We start from the raw sequence: 17,501 nt of genomic DNA on the forward strand, positions 1-17,501 counted from the left end.
AATCTAGTAGCAGTAGTGCTACTTTACATGGAGCAAATTAATCATTGGAGGAAAGAAGGAAGTAAATCATAACCCCTTTACTGCATGCCAAGTTTCTTTGAAAGCAAATATAGGAAGAGACGAAAGGAATATTATCTGCTTCTCTATTTAAATTAAATGTGGTTTAATGATTTATCTTTAGATCTGAAAGAGAAACTAAGACTTTACTATCTCTTGAATTATGCCAGAAATACAAATTTTGATTACAAGAATCTCTTTTCCATATTGGAATTTTCCTGGTTGGATCCTGAGGGCCTAACTGCCCCCCCCCCCCGACAAATTATACTGGCTTAAATATTCATATGACAAAATGAGCCAAGGGGTATGAATAAGTGCAACAAAATGTGTTACAGAGCCTTACAAATGATGTTACATTTCATTTTGTAAATGAATGTGGAATCAGCTCTTCTTTTTTTTCCAGTAGAGCAGTTAGTTCTGCATTAATATATTGGATAAGGCCAAACAAAGGTGCATAGAACTTAATTTGATTATCTGCTCCTGCCTCTTTCCTCTAACACAGCTCTTGGTGGTTTCCCAAAAATGAGGGAATTGAGGGATTTCACAGGTATGTTTGCAAGTGAATTGGGTGAGATCAGGCAATAAAGAATTAAAGAGAATTTGCCAGAACAATCTTATCAATGTGCTTTTCTACTTAAGCAAGACATTTGTAGATCCAGCCCACTATGGATTGCTTCAAAGCATCGTAGCCTCTATTAAGAGAGTAGGAGTGCGAGGGATACAATATTTATGTATTTGCTTATGGATAAATGCCACTTGCATTGCACCATTTATAAAAATTACAGGGCAACGTAAAGCAATCATTAATAAACCTTAATAAAAAAGCCATGGAAGCCACCCCTCAAGTATACCATGCATTTCATAGAAGCTACAAATAATTTACAAATTCTTGGCAGAACGCTAGTTTTTAGATGGGATTAAAAAAAAAAGTTGGCTTGATGCATGTCTTCAGGTTACCAATTCCATATTTAGAATTACCTATCACCATCTCATATAGTTTCTGCAATGGGTCTTTGTCCTCCAGAATTAAGACCCCAGATGTATTATCAGGCCTGACCCAGATATGTCATTCCCCAAACCTTTGCATTATTTATTTTAACCATCTTCATCCTGGCTGGTGAGAATTTTCTGCTTAAATTCATTGGGCATAGTATCCTTTTTGGTTCTGCTTGAAAACAGCACTCAGTTCTGTGCACAACTGTGCAGAAATACATTTAGAAAACGATCTAAGGTACTTTATTATTTATATTAATGTAATGCATATTGTGAACCAGTTTTTAAATCTTATTTTGAGGAACGATCACATTTACTCAATGATCCAGTCCCAAACTATGTCAGAATTATTTGTTTGTTTGTTTTTTAAAAAAAGGGGGGGAGCTGATCTTGTAATTTATGATTTTAATGAATAATTAAGTCCTATTGGTGAACAAGACGATATGATCCAGTTTAAATATAAAACAAAACTCAGGGGTATACACACACAGAGAGAGAGAGAGAGAGAGAGAGAGAGAGAGACAGACAGACAGACAGACTGACAGACAGACAGACTGTACACTAAATAAATCATTGCTCCCTTTTTTCTGGAAGTACAATTAAGCCATGAATTAAGGAAAAAAGTATATTTTGGCCAAATACACTTAAAACTCCAAATCAAGTTTTTATTGTTTAGCAAAGATTTGCAGACAGGGTTCTGGGTCTTGAAAAGATGTGTTGTGCCAGATTGTTCAGGGACTTAGGCTGTGCATATTTCTTCAAGTGGTTCAACAAAGATTCATGGCATAGCCTAGATTCCAAAACTCCTAGGCAAGCTGACGGTTGCAAATATCCTTTCCTTCTGACAGCATGTGTCACTGTAAGGGAACTGGTCTCTCTTTCGATATGTGCAGGCACACGTATACGGTAAGAACCTTTTCCAGTAGTTTTCTAGGATCTGAACGTAGGAGAAAATGTGCTCTATGTTCTAGTGGCTCCTTTACAAAAAAACAGTTTCCGGACTTTGGACTGAAGGTATGCAAAGTGAGTGCCACAGCTTTTTGTGTCAATAAGAACTGATTTGCATTATCGTGTAAAGGAAAGTTAAGAATTCAGTGACTTGTGATATCAGAAATCTAATTGATTTATTTATTTCTTTTTGCCATCTTTTTCTTAAACAGATTTTTTGGTGGTATATATTGTCATTATGAGATGTTGTCTCTCGGCGCTTCATTTGTGCAAATTAAATTCGATGATCTGCAGTTCTTTGAAAACTGTGGTGGCGGAAGTTTTGGGAGTGTATATCGAGCCAGATGGTTATCTCAGGACAAGGAGGTGGCTGTGAAGAAGCTGCTTAAAATAGAAAAAGAGGTAAGGCCCTGAGCATTACATTTACATTTTGAGCTGGAAGTTATAGCCTCAGCTCTTTGCTTTTGGTGTTTCTGAATTCTGTGATGTTTGTTTCCTTCAATTGTCAAAGCATATAATTCTGGAAAACTCTACTATTAACAAAAATCAGAAAACCATTTTACAATTAGGTAGCCAAATACTTTTGGTAGAATAAATTAATTAAGCCTCAAATAAAGTTAATATAGTGAGTGTGTATTAAACCATAAACGTAGAAAACAATATGTTAATGAGTCAAATCATTTTCACTTCCTGATTTTTAAGCAAATGTGCCATGTAAACAAGATGCTCTGTCTTTTGGTAAAATAGTGCTGTTCCAGGATTGGATTTTTGTACTTGGATATAAAGTGACTTGTCATGTTGGTTTTCCTGGGAATCACATGCTTTTTTTATTGGGACAAGGTTGAAGGTCTGGTGTACAACATCATATTTCAGTCAGACTTGTATGTTTGGAAATGTTTTGTAATACTAACAGGCATTCCCAATAAGAATCTGTTCTTCCATTCTAAAGCAAAGCAGTGCCGTTAACACTCGTGAAGCACCTGTCCAAGGAAATTGTAGTAATGAATATTTCTTGAGTTGGATGAGGGTGGTGATGGGGCTCTGTGCATAAAGGGGTATCAAAGTTCCTCCTTAGCAATAATATATGTAGGACTAGTTCCTGATATAGAGATAATGCGTCCACACTATGAAGAAAGTGGCTTTAGTAGAAAGAATATGAACATTACAGTACTTTTAACATCTCGGTCTTTCTATATTTATTTCATTGCAGGGAAATAGTAGTAATTGTTGTTCTGGATCAGCCAGTTAGATGGGTCTGTATGTTAGAATGTTTGGCATTTATAAGGTTAAGCGCTGTCTCCTTAAGAGATGGCTTATGGGTAATGTAGTTTAGCTATTCAGTAAATCCCATGTTAACAGGTCAGTAGGAGGGGCTACTAAGTTCATCACAGGATATCCTGGCTACGTGCCAGTTTGGAATGTCTTTGTCTGAGATAAGCATGGGACCACCAGAAGATAGACACAGCCATAATCCACATTAGAAGTTGATGTGAAGGAGTTATTGATTTTTACTGTTCAGAACAATAGTAATAGTAGTCTTGACAGAAAAAAATTGTATGTTATGGGCAGTATTAAATTCACATTTCCAATGATTAGTCAGAGTAGTAGACCCCATTCTATATGGATTAACTAGACCAGGGGTAGGCAACTTTGGCTCTTTTATGACCTGTGGACTTCAACTCCCAGAATTCCTGAGCCAGTATGGCTCAGCTTAGAAACCTCTCCCTTTCCCTTCAACATGGCTGGCTCAGGAATTCTGGGAGATGAAGTCCACGAGTCATAAAAGAGCCAAGATTGCCTACCCCTGAACTAGACAGTAAACCGAATTGATTAGTTCAAAGAGAGTAAACAATTTGTTTAGTTCTAAGTTACAACAACACTGGAAAAAGTGACTTAGGACTGTTTTTTACACTCACGACTGTTGCAGCATCCCCATGGTCACGTGATTAAAATTTAGGCACTTGGCAACTGGCAAGTTTTTATGACAGTTGCACAGTTCCAGGGTCATGTGATCACTATTTGTAACCTTCCCAGCCAGCTTCCAACAAGCAAAGTGAATGGGGGAACGATCACATGATTCCCTTAAGAACTGTGGCAAAAATGCTGTAAAATGGGAAAAAAGTCAGTTAACAACTGTGTTGCTTAGCAACAGAAATTTTGGTCTTGATTGTGGTCATAAATCGAGCACTACCTGTAGCAAACCAAATTACAAAGTTGTTACTAAATGTTCTCATTAAACCAACATTCCCTTGGTTGTCTTGGAGAATTAAAAAAAAATCAACAAAGTAGTAAACACAGTAAAACAGATAAAATACAACAAAATCAAGTTTTAAGTAGTCTTAATATCTGTTTTGCAACATGTATAGCAGCCAGTGCGAGACTCATCTTCTTAATATCATTTATTTGTTATTAAAAAAATTGGTATGAGACCTGAACAAGTATTTGAAATGTGAACTGTATGCTGAAGAAACTACTTCACTTTTTATGAAACAGTTGTTACGGTATAATATAAAATAGTTATAATAATCATAATAATAGTTATGATTATTTGTATTTCTCAGGATTAAAGGACCACTTCGCTTGATATTTTGTTTTTATTATTCATTATTAATTTATCTCCTGACTTTCTATCTATATGGCATTTTAAGTCAGCTTAAATAATTAAGAATGCAAATTCCAAACATTAAGAACAAAAACAGTACAGTTAAATTTAAAGCAGCATTAGTAAATCCAATTCAATTGTCTACTGTCAAATATTGCTTCTGTAGAGGTCTACTCCAAGGTAGGTTTAATTGAGTTCAGTGGAGCTTCCTAACTGAGTGGAATAGAAATGCACCCCAAAAAATTAAAGGACCTTATCTGATATTCCAGATTTATTTTTCTTTTAATGACCCTGCAGTCCCTTGCATTGGAGGGGAGTTGGGGCAACTGAATGGAGCTGAGTGTTTACTGGCTGGATGCCCTCCCTGATGCCTATGCAGGGTTTGTAGCAGATATTTGCACCCAGATAGAGAAATATCTGCCGCTACCTAGGATCAAACTCATAGCCTTCTGATTGTGAGGCGAGAGCTCTACCTCTAGGCACCACACTGCTCACCTGATATTCCCAAATTAATTAAACCAAATTTTCTGTGCTCTATTGCAGCGGTCTCCAACTTTTCCAGCTTGGTGGCCCAGTCCAGCCCGGCGCAGTGTGTGTGTGGGTATGAGTGCGCGCACAGCTCCATTTGTCCAAGAGGTGTGTGTGTGTGTGCCCTCCACTCATGCGAATGGAGCTTTGGACGCAAGCTTGCACTGGCCTGTGAAGCTCCCCTCACACAAGTGGCAGGCAGTTGCACTTGTGGGAGTGGAGCTTTGTGCATGAGCACATGTGCTCTCTGCTTATGTGAGTGGAGCTTCACATGCATGCACTTGCTTCTCCTGCAGCCTGGGTTCGAACAGGCTGCAGCCTGGGATTGGGGACCCCTGCTCTATTGTGGGTTATGCAAGTAGACATCTGTTTGCACATTGTGGCTTCTTTTTACTTTGCTTTCTCCTCTCCTTCCCAAATCTGCTTTAAGGTGGTCCCGCACTCAATTGAAGGAGTTATGCTGCCTAGCACAAAGACAACTATTCTTCACTTTGAAGCATGTTTCTAAAAATATCTCTAAATGAAATAGAACTATAATTTTCATTGCTTAGAGTAGGCAGCTCAGTCATGTCATCTGTGTTCTTCTCTAATTCATAAATTAAAGGGCTCACCTAGCTTCTTCTTCCTAATCTCAATAAAACTGAACAGAGTCCTATTTGAATAGAAGACCACCAGGAAATTTGAAAATTGTAAATTAGATAGGGAAGCTGAAAAAAATATATATAAAAAGAAGTAGTAACAAACTGTAGCTATGTTGCTGCTAAGAAATGTACATGAATATGCTCATTAGGTGTCAAGACCAACCCAAGGAAATTCTTAGTGTTCCATTTTTAATTTAATTCAGATTGCAAATGTCTATGTCCCTCGCAGACCTAATATCCTCAAATTATTTGTGAAATTCAGCCTCCATTATTAGCTGAAGGTTAATAATTTCGTTTATGATTGGTTGTGACTTTTTACTTTAAAATCATTGAGATGCCACTGCAGTTCCTTTTCATAAATACACTTTTGGCAGTCAGTTTGGAGCCTGTTTCATTCTTGGAAAAAATTAATTAAAATGCTCTGCTTGTTGTTGTTTGTTACCAGCAAATATAAGACTTATATGGGTCATGGGAATTTCATGAGCTAATAGAAAAAAAATTATATTTTTAGGTAAATTGAGCAGTTTTGTAATCTGAGAATAGGGTGGTTGTATATATTGTCTGGGTTCATGGAAGTGTTAGAATTATGTGTGTATGGCATGTTTAATTTAATTTATAGCACATTGTCAAGAGATCCACACTAGCAGCTTATCCTGTTTATACAGTAGATTTGCAACAAGAAATTTCAGCCTCGGTATTCCACTGTAGGAGGGATGTCTTGGTCTATGGTGGCCAAAAAAAAAGGAATCTGGCAGTTCTTTTTCCAAATAATTAATTAAAATGTATAAGCTTTTGTGAGTTGCAGCTAACTTCATCACATACACAGGGTGACTAGATTGATGAGGGCAAGAAAAAAACAAGAGGAAAAAGATGTGGAGGAAAGATCCGGGAAGCGAGATTAGTTACGTAGAAACATGCTATATGTACCACATATTACAAGTACCCTGTCGGTTAACAATTTGAATATGTTTGATATGTTAAAAACTCACTGTATATAACAATGGCTTGCTTGATGGTGCTGTTAAAGTCCAGGTTTCCCAAAACGGTAACTTTTAAGTTACTTTTCTGTAACTTTTAAGTGTTCTGGGAGGTTCAAATGCTTTGATAATTATTTCATTCTTGCTTGATTATTGATGTCAGACTTGTGTCCAGTCTGAGCAAAGTTTGTCTATTTTTCCCATATAGAATCCATATGGGCATTGCTGCAGACGATGACTTACATCACAGTGGAGGAAAAGTTTCTAATCTTGTGGGTGCACTAATTGTGGTTTGTCATGGGGTTGTTGGTGTAGATATTGGGGCACAGTAGACATGTAAGTTTGTGAGAGAGGGAGAGTGGATCTTAGAGTGAGAAATATCTGAGGTAACTTTCAACTAGATACACTAAGAGATGGAGAGAGTGATGGCAAGTACTAATGATAGCTGAATGAGTACAGGATGAAATGTATGAGTAAAAATACAGAATTGTAAAGACAGAGTTGGAAGGCCATTGGGTTCCCAAGTGCTCCTCCTATTTTTTCTTCCTTGATTATGTCTTCTCTGTTGGGTTGTGTCAGGTCAAGAATATTGTATCTCATTTTCTTAAACCCTTTTCCACTCACCAAAGGAGAAAGTTACTGGAAAGGCAATTTCCTAGAAGCACAATGCTTGGCAATGTTTGTCTCCCATCAAATGCTGGAATAATTGAAGTTCCCACCAATACTATATCATGTCTTGGTCAAAGATTTACAATTTATTTTTGGAAGCATTTTCTCCATAGTTTTGTGGAAATAAGTAAATAGCAACAATAGCAGTGTTTCTGCATCCTTCCATTCATTTAATCCACAATTTTTAGCACAGTGAAGTTAATTCATTTGCAAGTAAACTATACTTCCTTCTTTTATTACTTCTCTCTCTCTCTCTCTCTCTCTCTCTCTCTCTCTGTGTGTGTGTGTGTGTGTGTGTGTGTGTGTGTGTGTGTTGAACAAATCTGCTTTATTCCATTTTGGGGTGTCATTCCACCTAGTCTCCATAATACCTTTCAATATTTGCTTTTCTATACTGAAAAGTCATTCTTATCTTTTTTTATTTTCTATATTCTGGTTACTGGTACTGTATACTGTATAGATAGTGAAACAATGAAGCTTATGAGCTAAAGTTTCTTTAGCTGATTTTTCTTTTGTTTTACTAAACCCCATTATCACAATATTCCACTTTTCTTTTATAGTTCACAAAGAATTTCTAAAGAATTTAGTTTAAATCCCTCCTGTTCAAGTTTTCCCATATTTCAGTGAAATATGTGTTTGCGATTCTTGTGAGGTGAGGAAGTCCATTACTGTAAAGGTAGTCCTCAAGTTACAACCATTTTCATTATGCTTGTCTCCAGAAATCGTGGGCACTCCATCGCTGGAGATTTTAAAGAACAGACTAGACAATTACTTGTTTGAAATGGTATAGGTTCTCCTGCTCGAGCAGGGGGCTGGACTAGAAGATCTCAAGGTCCTTTCCAGCTCTATTCTATTCTAAATTATAATGGTTGCAAAACAGGTAAGTTAGATGACCAGCTCGATTTTATGATGTTTATTGCGGCAGTTCGTAAGCCAATGTGGCGGTTGTAAGAATGAACCCGTTGTTTCTTATCAGCATGGTTTTGCTGAAAAATAGAAATAAGTGCCGGTTTTCTGCAAAACCATTGTAAAATATGGTCACATGATGGCAGGACATTGCAAATGGCCATAAATGCAGCCATGTTGTTCAGTGCTTGAAGTCTGGACACATGACTTCAGGCTGGGGCCTCTTGCCCACTGGAACTTCAGATCTTAGTCATAAGTCCTCTTTCTCAGATAATTTGTAACTTTGAACAGTTGCTAAATGACCAATCATAAGTTGAGGACTATCTTAAAGGAAATAAAACAGGAGGAAGACGGCAGCCAGATAAGAGGGGCTTGAGCCTGAGTCAAGAAATTAATTTGACTAAATGTCTTGGACAAGCCCCTCCAGAGTTCCCAGAAGATAACATGAGGGGTGGAGGAGGCAAATTCAGACTTGCAACCTATACTGTATAGGTTGCATATACTTAAGTTTATATTTAAGTTTCTTAGTCTTGACTTCCTTGTTGGGCTGACAATCATTTAGATCCAGAAACCAAATCTATGGATACCTCTGATTCATATAATTCAAGTTGTGATCATACAGACCAAAATAAATATATTTTAAAAGCAAGTATTACAGCGGCAAGGTTGTTAATAGGACAATATTGGAAGAGGAATTTTTGCCTACTTTGCAGGAATGATTTCTTAAAGTTTCTTACTTATCTGAAATGGCAAAAATTTCGGCTTTTTTTGAAAGATCAATCGCAAGAGAAGTATCTTTTGGTGTGGAAAAGATGGATAAATTTTATACAATATAAGTATGATATTAGAAAATATTATTTAGCTTTTGAACAATTTATATTTAAAGTTTAAGATATTATTTAGAAGTGTAGAATAGTTTTGTTTTTTTTTCTTTTCATTATTTTTCTTATTTTCTTTTTTTTCTTCTTTTTCTCTTTCTGTTTTTTATATATAATGGAGTTAAAGTACTTAACAATTCGTTTATTGAATGTAATCATATTTGTTTGAGGTTTATTTGAGTTTAAAAGTTTTTTCTTTTAAGTTCTAGTTAACCCTGTATTCAGCTCTGGGAAGAATGGGGGAGGGTTTTGGGGAGGGTTGGGAGGGATTGGGAAAGGAGTTTTTATTGTAAAATTGTAAAAATTTATAATAATAATTAAAAAAAAGCAAGTATAAGCTGGAACAACTTGACTCATAACACAATAAAATTAGACGAAGATCCTATACTTTCAAAGGTTTATGCTGGTTATAGAAAGAGATAAGGTCTTAAAATACAGGTAGTCCTCCACTTACAACAGTTCACTTAGTGACCGTTCAAAATTACAGTGGTACTGAAAAAAGTGACTTATGACCCAATTTCAGATTTATGACTATTGCGTCATCCCCATGGTCACGTGATTAACATTCAGATGCTTGACAACTGACTCACATTTATGATAGTTGCAGTGTCCTGGGGTCATATGACCATCTTTTGCTACATTCTGACAAGCAAAGTCAATGGGGGAACCAGATTCACTTAACAACCAGGTTACTAATTCAACAACTGAAGTGATTCACTTAACAAATGTGGCAAGAAAAGTCGTAAAATGGGCCAAAACTCACTTAACAAATTTCTCACTTAGCAATATAAATTTTGGACTCCATTGTAGTCGTAAGTTGAGACTACCTGTAATGGATAGCTATTAAGAATTTTTTTTTAAAAAGTGAGAAGGTAAAAAGAGTTTGCAGCTTAGCCTGATTCCTGGAGAACTGTCATGATTCCGACATATGAAACTCTTCAAAGAACTTTGAGGCATTGTTTACCTTAAAGAATCTTTATTCAAGTAGCATAGCATTGGCACGTACATAGGCAAAGCCAAAATCTGAATTCCCCTCCCCTGAGCACATAATATCAAAGCACAATTCCCTCCTCTAGTTAACAGTCATAAATCACATTCTCCAATTAGTTTGAAATGCAGGCTTTCCCTCCAGTTCTTCAACCCGCCATTTCTTATCATCTGTTATTTCAAAAAAAAAACCTTGGTTCTCACACTAGTTACAATATTGTTATGTCTAACTAAACACCCATGCACATTCCTCCTCCCCCCATATCTATTTCTAACTTTAATTCTAAGAGTAAAGCAAAGTAAAGGAAAATGGCTGCATCTCCATATATTGTCAAACCAAGAACAGCCGATGTTCACAACAGTAGAGGTTCCCGTGATGTCTCGTACAAGTAGAGACTTCTGAGATATTGGTGGGTCGGAGAGCATTCAGGTTTGGCTAAACTCCAGAGGATTTTAGGATTTAAGTGGCTAAGAAATAAGTGCTTATAACCGTTAGTATGAATGGAGCAATCTGTGTTAGCCAGAGAAGATTGCTGGGTCTGAGTGACATGCAGCCTAATAGGCATTTGGGGGAGAACAGAAATTACACCAAGTGTACACAATTCCCTTCCCCCCTTCCCCGCTTACTTTGTCTTTTCCAAAAAGACAGTAAGCTGCCAGAGAAATTGACGCAGTCACAAAACATCTGTTTACAGCGTCTGAGGTTGAGGAATATAGCTATGTGAGTAAATGGTTGAAGTTGCTGAAGTTTTCTCCACAACCGCTTCTCCCCAAAATTACCTCAGGCTAGAGCAATTAAAGGATATTCTAATGGTCAGTCTTTGTAAATGTTTAGAAAGTGATTATTCTTTTCTAATAAAAGCTAGGAACTAGACAAAATATTTGTTATCTTGAGCAAAATGTATAGGGAAAAATTAAATGGAATAATAACGTAATGCAGTTGCCAACTCATAAAGTCCCTCTGTGCTTACACTTTCTGCCATTTAAGATGTGTCTGCAGAAAATTTCCTTTTTAAGAGAGCAGCATAAACAGTTATAAGGAAACACTGAGCACCTGTTTATGTTAACTGGGCAGTGAACAGATGCAGAAAAGGTTACCACTCTGGCCATTCTTATACAAATATATAATCACAGGAACTGTTTCATAGGAACACAAATCTGTAGGGATGATATAATGCCATTCTATATATGATTGCTGAAGTGAGATTATTGTATCTATAGAGATGGAAAAATTTGACTATGAAGGAATGGTTGGTGAAAATGACAGATAAAATAACAGATATTGTTAGGGAAAAAACAATATTTACATTGATTGGTGACTGGAAAATTCTTATGGACATTTTGCATAAAGATGAAAAAAATGAACTTGTGTCATAGCTTTGATGATTACTTAGGATAGATTATAGTAAAGAGAGTATTATAATATCACTTTAGAGAAACAGGTGAAAATATCATTTGTTTATAACTTCTGTGAAGAATATTGGAAGCCATTTTTTCATATCTTTTTGCTTTTCTTTTGTATTTATTTTTCTTTAACTTTTTTTTTTGCATTTTATGCTTTCTATTTATTTCTTTTCATTTTTTCCTCTTACTCTACAATAGTTTGCCCTAGTTTTTATCTTCTCTTTTTGAAAGTTTTAATAAAAATGATGTAGAATAAATTAAAGAAGGAATGATCTAATGCAGGAATAGCCACATGCTAGTGTAGATTACTGTAAATATGATGCTATTGTTTTTGAAGAAATGCTATAAAACTTGGGTAGGATAATTAACACTAATGGAGGCAGATTCTCTGCCAACCTTTCAGTTTATTCTACTTTCTGTGGATTCATATCTGCCATTCCCTTCATACATGCTGTTCTTACAGTGAAAATGTTGTATCATCCACTTCTTTAAGAATTTAGATTAATTCAAAATTAATTCAAAAAATTAGATTAATTAATTCAGACACTCTAGATACAATTATTCTAAAGAGAGTAGTGGAACTCAACTTGAGATGGATGCTGGAGCAGCAAGACTTTAGTTTCAACAAAACATATTGCCAAATAACTATGATGAATGTGTATGTTAACATAATAGTGCATATTCAACATCAAAGAAAGGAAGAGCAATGGACAGGAAAATGAGAAGCATAAGACTGCCTCATAAATTAGTAAAGTCCATTTATTTTCATATAGTATATGTATTTTCATTAAAAAAATCAAAGCAGTGCACTGTACAGCAACAGAATATGAATTATAGTACAGATTTTGCTACCATCTTGAATTAAGTTCAGCAGCATATGAACAAAATGCCAAAACAAGAATAACTGTATTTCCTACATCAAATAAGATATGATATTAAATTGTTTCTTTTCTATTAATGTGATTGACAATCTAATCTAAATAATTTAAATGTACACATCCAATTTTTGTCATTACAATACTGCCATTATATTAATTTTTATCTTTAATGACCTTATATATTATCAAACTGCTGCATTTTATAATCACATTTGCACCCTTTCTGAGTGAGATAATGTGTGAAGGCTATAGAAATATGTATTCCTATATCAGATTATGTTGAGAACTTAATGTTTCACACTATGTACAGGTGGTCCTCATTTAACAACCACTTTTTCAGCAACTATTCGAACTTACAATGACACTGAATGAGTGTAGTTACAACCAGCTTTCACACTTATAGCCATTGCAATGTCTCTGTGATCATTTCTTCGCGATTTACGATCTTTCTCATCAGCTTCTGGCAAGAAAAGTCAATGGGGAAGCTGGCAGGAAGTTGCAAGTCACAATCGTGTGAGGTCCTTACTTAATGACCCATGAGGTTCTCGCTTAATGACATCAAGCAGGAGTGCCAGAACTGCTGTGAGTAAGCAGCACAGCCATGTCGGTTTTAACCTTCAACCGTGTTGCTTAAGGACAGAATTTCCGATCCTAATTTGCATTGTTAAGAGAGGACAACCTGTATTTTCCCTCTGCAATTAGCTACATAGGGCAATAAACCATTTGTGATATGATCTAAAATACAAATTAGAGTACACATTGTAGAATGGGGTGAGAACTTCTTGGGGAAGTCACTAAAGGTATATATAATTCTTATAAGATGCTTAAGCCATCAGAATGCCTAGGGCCAACGGAGACTTGTAGAAGTCAAACTGTGTCTACAAATAATGGTTATGTCATGGCCCCATCAGAGCCTGATTTGGAGGAAGAGGATGAGTTGGAATTGGGACCATCCGACAAGGATGGCACGTCTCCCTTGGAATGTTTGGAGAGACCAGGGGCTGAGGCAATGCTGTCCCAGGCTTCTCAGACATTGGGGGAAGGTGGTCTACTGGAGGAAGAGCTGCCTGCCCTCACAGACACGGGAGGATGGGCTGCAGACAGGCAGTGGTGCTGATAGGCAGCAGATCCCCTCTGATGGGGAACAGCTGCCTCCCCTACTCAATCCAAGGGCATGGAGAGTACAGTGGAGGCAAGCTCGAAGGAGGGCTGTGAGGCTACTTGGGAGAAAGTTGCCCTGCTCCTCACGAAGAACACTTGGCGTAGGTTGTCTTACGAAGAAGACGGGGTGGGGGGGAGTTTGTCTTTGTCAGGAACAACTGTTTGCTTTGGCTTACAGTCCCCCTGGCTTTGACTCGTGCTCCTGCCTGTGCCTTTACCTTGTGGACCTGCCTTTTGCTTCATGGACTTGCTTTGCCTTGTGGATTTGCGTTTGGCCTTGTGAACTTATCTTACTCTGTGGACTTGCTTTGCCCTTCGTACCTAGACTCTGGACCTTTCCCTGTGAGCTTCTACTTTCTCTTTGGACTTTCTTTGTTGTTTACTGGTTTTTGTTTGGGGGACTGAGGATGGCTGCCTTCAAGGTAGTGTGGAGTGGAGCCTTACGAGCCGTTGTAGAGGCGTTGGTTGTGCCATTTAATCAGAGCAATAAAGGACTCTTATCAATGCCTGCCTCTGCCTAGGTGACCTAACTGATCAGGTGAAATTGTTTGTTGATTATAACCTACAGTAGGACCTTACATTCCTGCCTATGCAAGGTTTTTCTGGCTCTTGGGTTGGTGTTTGGACAGCTGTCCAAAGATATTGAAGAGGAAAATTGCAATTTCCTTCATTTTCCTTCCTTCTCTGTGGATCTATACAGTTGCATATTCTATAGGCCTTGCAGATCTCTTATTCTTCACTATGGGATAAATTTAATTAATAAGAACAAAAACCTGATTTTGGACATAATGCAGGTCAGGAAAGGTCACTTACAAACTTGTCTCATGTATTTCTTACTTTCTATGCATCCAAGTGAGAAGGAGGAACAGGGGAGAAACTTAATAGCAATATTTGCCTGTACCAGACTTAACCGATGGTCAAAAAAATAGTTGTGCAATGTTCTAGTTGTTTTAAGTTTAGGATGATAAAATCCAAAAGGAAAGGTTGAAATATGATGTTCAAAAATTGGTTTCTTATACTCCAATGAATTTTACAATACAAGTAGGCAAACTGTATTCTTTAGACAATTACTCTTTGGCTTGATCATCTGATTCAGGATTAACCCTGGGAATTCTACACATCATTTCAAGAAAAAAAAGTTTCTATTCTTTACGGTGGCAAAAAGGAGTTTGCATATAATAAAAATATATGTCATAGTCTTGTGGAAAACGAAAGGACTCTTACCAATTCCAGAGGGTTTTAGCAGAGAGATTTATTGTGCAGGTTCAGAAGCTATAGCAACCAGCAATTCTGAACCCCGAGGGCGGGTTCAGACTTCAGTTTTATACTTTCCCTTTCCTCAGGAACAAAGGAATACACATTGTAATACATTAGGTTGGTTTCTCACGGGTATACAATGGAGAGAGTTTGTTACATACATTGTATCCAAGTGTAATGCACATTAGGTTAGTCACATACTGCCAACACAGCACTACTCCAGTAATTATGCAGACACATCATTATTCTAGTGATTGTTAACTTTTCCACATTAATAGGGTTGCCCAGTTGTCCCAGGGCTATATTTTGCACTGCCTTGGTTTATATATGAAGGAAATACAGCAACAGTTCTCAAAAATATTTGTTCCCTGTGCTAAAATGACCCGAATCCAAGAAAAAGTTTAAGTCAGTTTCAGGATAGTCACTTGCTTTACCAGGTGTCTGCATAATTCCCTCCAACCTGGAAAGAGTTTGCAGTCCCTTGGGGGAGGTGATGGGCTGGGGAAGGCTGAAGTATGGTGAGTTTACCTTGGATGATAGCCAAGGAGGAGGAAAGATGCCTGAGTGCTTAAATTGTTTTACACATTACGTGGATGGTCTGTGCAATCATTTTTATTTTTAATTGTAAGAGAGATGCTATGGAAAGAGGATCTGCTCTGCAAATAAGAGTGGCTGGTTGGAGGGAGAAAGCCTTTTGGAAACAAAAGGCACTTCACCTGATCACAGCTTTAACGTTCATTTTTAAACAGTGACTTCCCCCCCCCCCGGTTAATTAATCCCCCCTTTTAAAATAGAGAGAAAGAAAGAAAGAAAGAAAGAAAGAAAGAGAGAGAGAGAGAGAATTACTGATAGCTATTCTTAGAGGCAAGGCTAATATTATTCTTTATCATCTTTTACAGATCTGGATTTTTTTCCCCCTTTTTCGGCTCAATCAGTGTTTAGAACTGGTAAAAAACATCGGGGTAGAGAGGGCAACACATTGTCATTTCTGCCCCTTTCCAATTATACATTCATCCCCAAAAGTACAAAGCAAAAAATACAATTCCATTCTTTATGAATCATAAACTAGGTTTCTTTTGCCCTTAAACTGGCATTTTGAACTATGTTCACTCATGGTGCAAAAGAGACCTTAAGGGTAAAGGAAGGAACCAAAGGATGGGGGGAAAAAAAAGGTAGCTTTCAAACGAGTGATCTTCTGAATAGCCCAAATTCAATCCTTAAAACAAAAACTGGTGTGTGTGTGTTTGTGTGTGTATGTGCGCGCGCACATACACACATATACACACCAGTTTTTGTGTGTATATATATATACAACATTAAAACAGCATTCTGCACAAACAGAAAAATATCCACCATCCTTAGAAACCTCAAAGATAAAATTGAATTAGAAAATCAAGGAGTATACGAAATCCCATGCACCACTTGTCCCACCACATACATCGGAAAAACCAACAGAAGAATAAGTGCACGCATTGAAGAACATAAGAACTCAGTCAAAAAAGAGGAACCAACATCTTCCCTGGTCCAACCCCTTAAAGCCACAGGACATGAAATTGACTTTAAAAATACCAGAACCATTGCCAAAAGTGAACATTTTAATAACAGAATAATCAGAGAAGCCATCGAGATAGAAAAACGCCCACACAGCATGAACAAGCGAGATGATACCTCCCACCTACCAGCCATTTGGAAACCCACCCTTATTGACAAACGATTCTCTAACACAAAAAATGATACCAGACCCACACTCACAAAAACCACACAGGATGTCATCACCACACATCCACGCAAAAAACAAACCCAAAGCCACACCGATGACGAGGCACGACCACAAACCAGAAGCCAGATCACAGCTGCATCATTAGCCACTTCAAACCCCTCCAATCCATACATGAAGCAAACTGACACCCTCCATGAAGAGGAGACACGACCACGAACGCGAAGCCAGAAAATAGCAAGGCAGCCCAAAATCTTAAACCCCTCTGCAACTCAGACTAACATGAGCACAACCAAACAGAACACTCCCACAGCCAATCAGAGCACAGCCAAGCCCCTAACCATTCAGAACACACCTCCACCCAATCAGAACACAGCCAAGCTCCCACCCAATCAGTTCATACCCCCACTGGCCGTTAAAAGGAATAAACAGCTAAGACCACACATTGCTGCTCAAAGCACGAAGCTGAAAGCACCAGCCTGAAGATGACGAATGGGACTTTGTCGAAACGTCGCCAAGACACTTCCAATTTTACGTGGGAGAAAACCCGAACAACCAAAGACCTACATATAAATACCCGCGAAAACCTCAGAAAACATATATATATACACACACACACAGACACACACACACACACACATATACACACACACACACACGCACATACATACACACACATAAATATACATATACTTATACATATATATCAGTTATATATATCATAATATCCTCCACAGCCACTTCTTATCCTGGAAAACCTGAAAGAGGAAGTAAAAGAGTGACCCAAATCGCTATTTCTTTCCACAGAAGAAATTCAACTGTTTTGAAGGAAGTGGTTTCCCTAATTATGTGAACTATGTGAAAGCTGTCAGAATAGCTATTCCGCCCCAGGATTCTT

The 17,501-nt window shown here is 37.5% G+C and overlaps 1 protein-coding gene across 6 annotated transcripts in view; it reads left to right on the forward strand.

The window, feature by feature from the left end:
* The first annotated feature begins 1,487 nt into the window (after positions 1–1,487).
* The window catches only part of MAP3K20 (mitogen-activated protein kinase kinase kinase 20), a 77,871-nt gene continuing 61,857 nt past the window's right edge, over positions 1,488–17,501 (forward strand). The window contains exons 1-2 of one of the 6 annotated variants that reach the window (XM_039320666.1): positions 1,488–1,956; positions 2,211–2,400. In XM_039320666.1, coding sequence (XP_039176600.1) covers positions 1,763–1,956; positions 2,211–2,400 — 384 coding nt within the window. In that variant the 5' untranslated portion in view covers positions 1,488–1,762. Of the gene's footprint in view, positions 2,074–2,210; positions 2,401–17,501 lie in introns of all 6 variants that reach the window. The other 5 variants (XM_039320670.1, XM_039320667.1, XM_039320665.1 and 2 more) reach the window with 5 other exon arrangements.

This window comes from Crotalus tigris, unplaced genomic scaffold (assembly GCF_016545835.1).
Source record: "Crotalus tigris isolate CLP2741 ecotype Arizona unplaced genomic scaffold, ASM1654583v1 scf7180000023679.101020, whole genome shotgun sequence".
Classification (NCBI taxonomy): domain Eukaryota; kingdom Metazoa; phylum Chordata; class Lepidosauria; order Squamata; family Viperidae; genus Crotalus; species Crotalus tigris.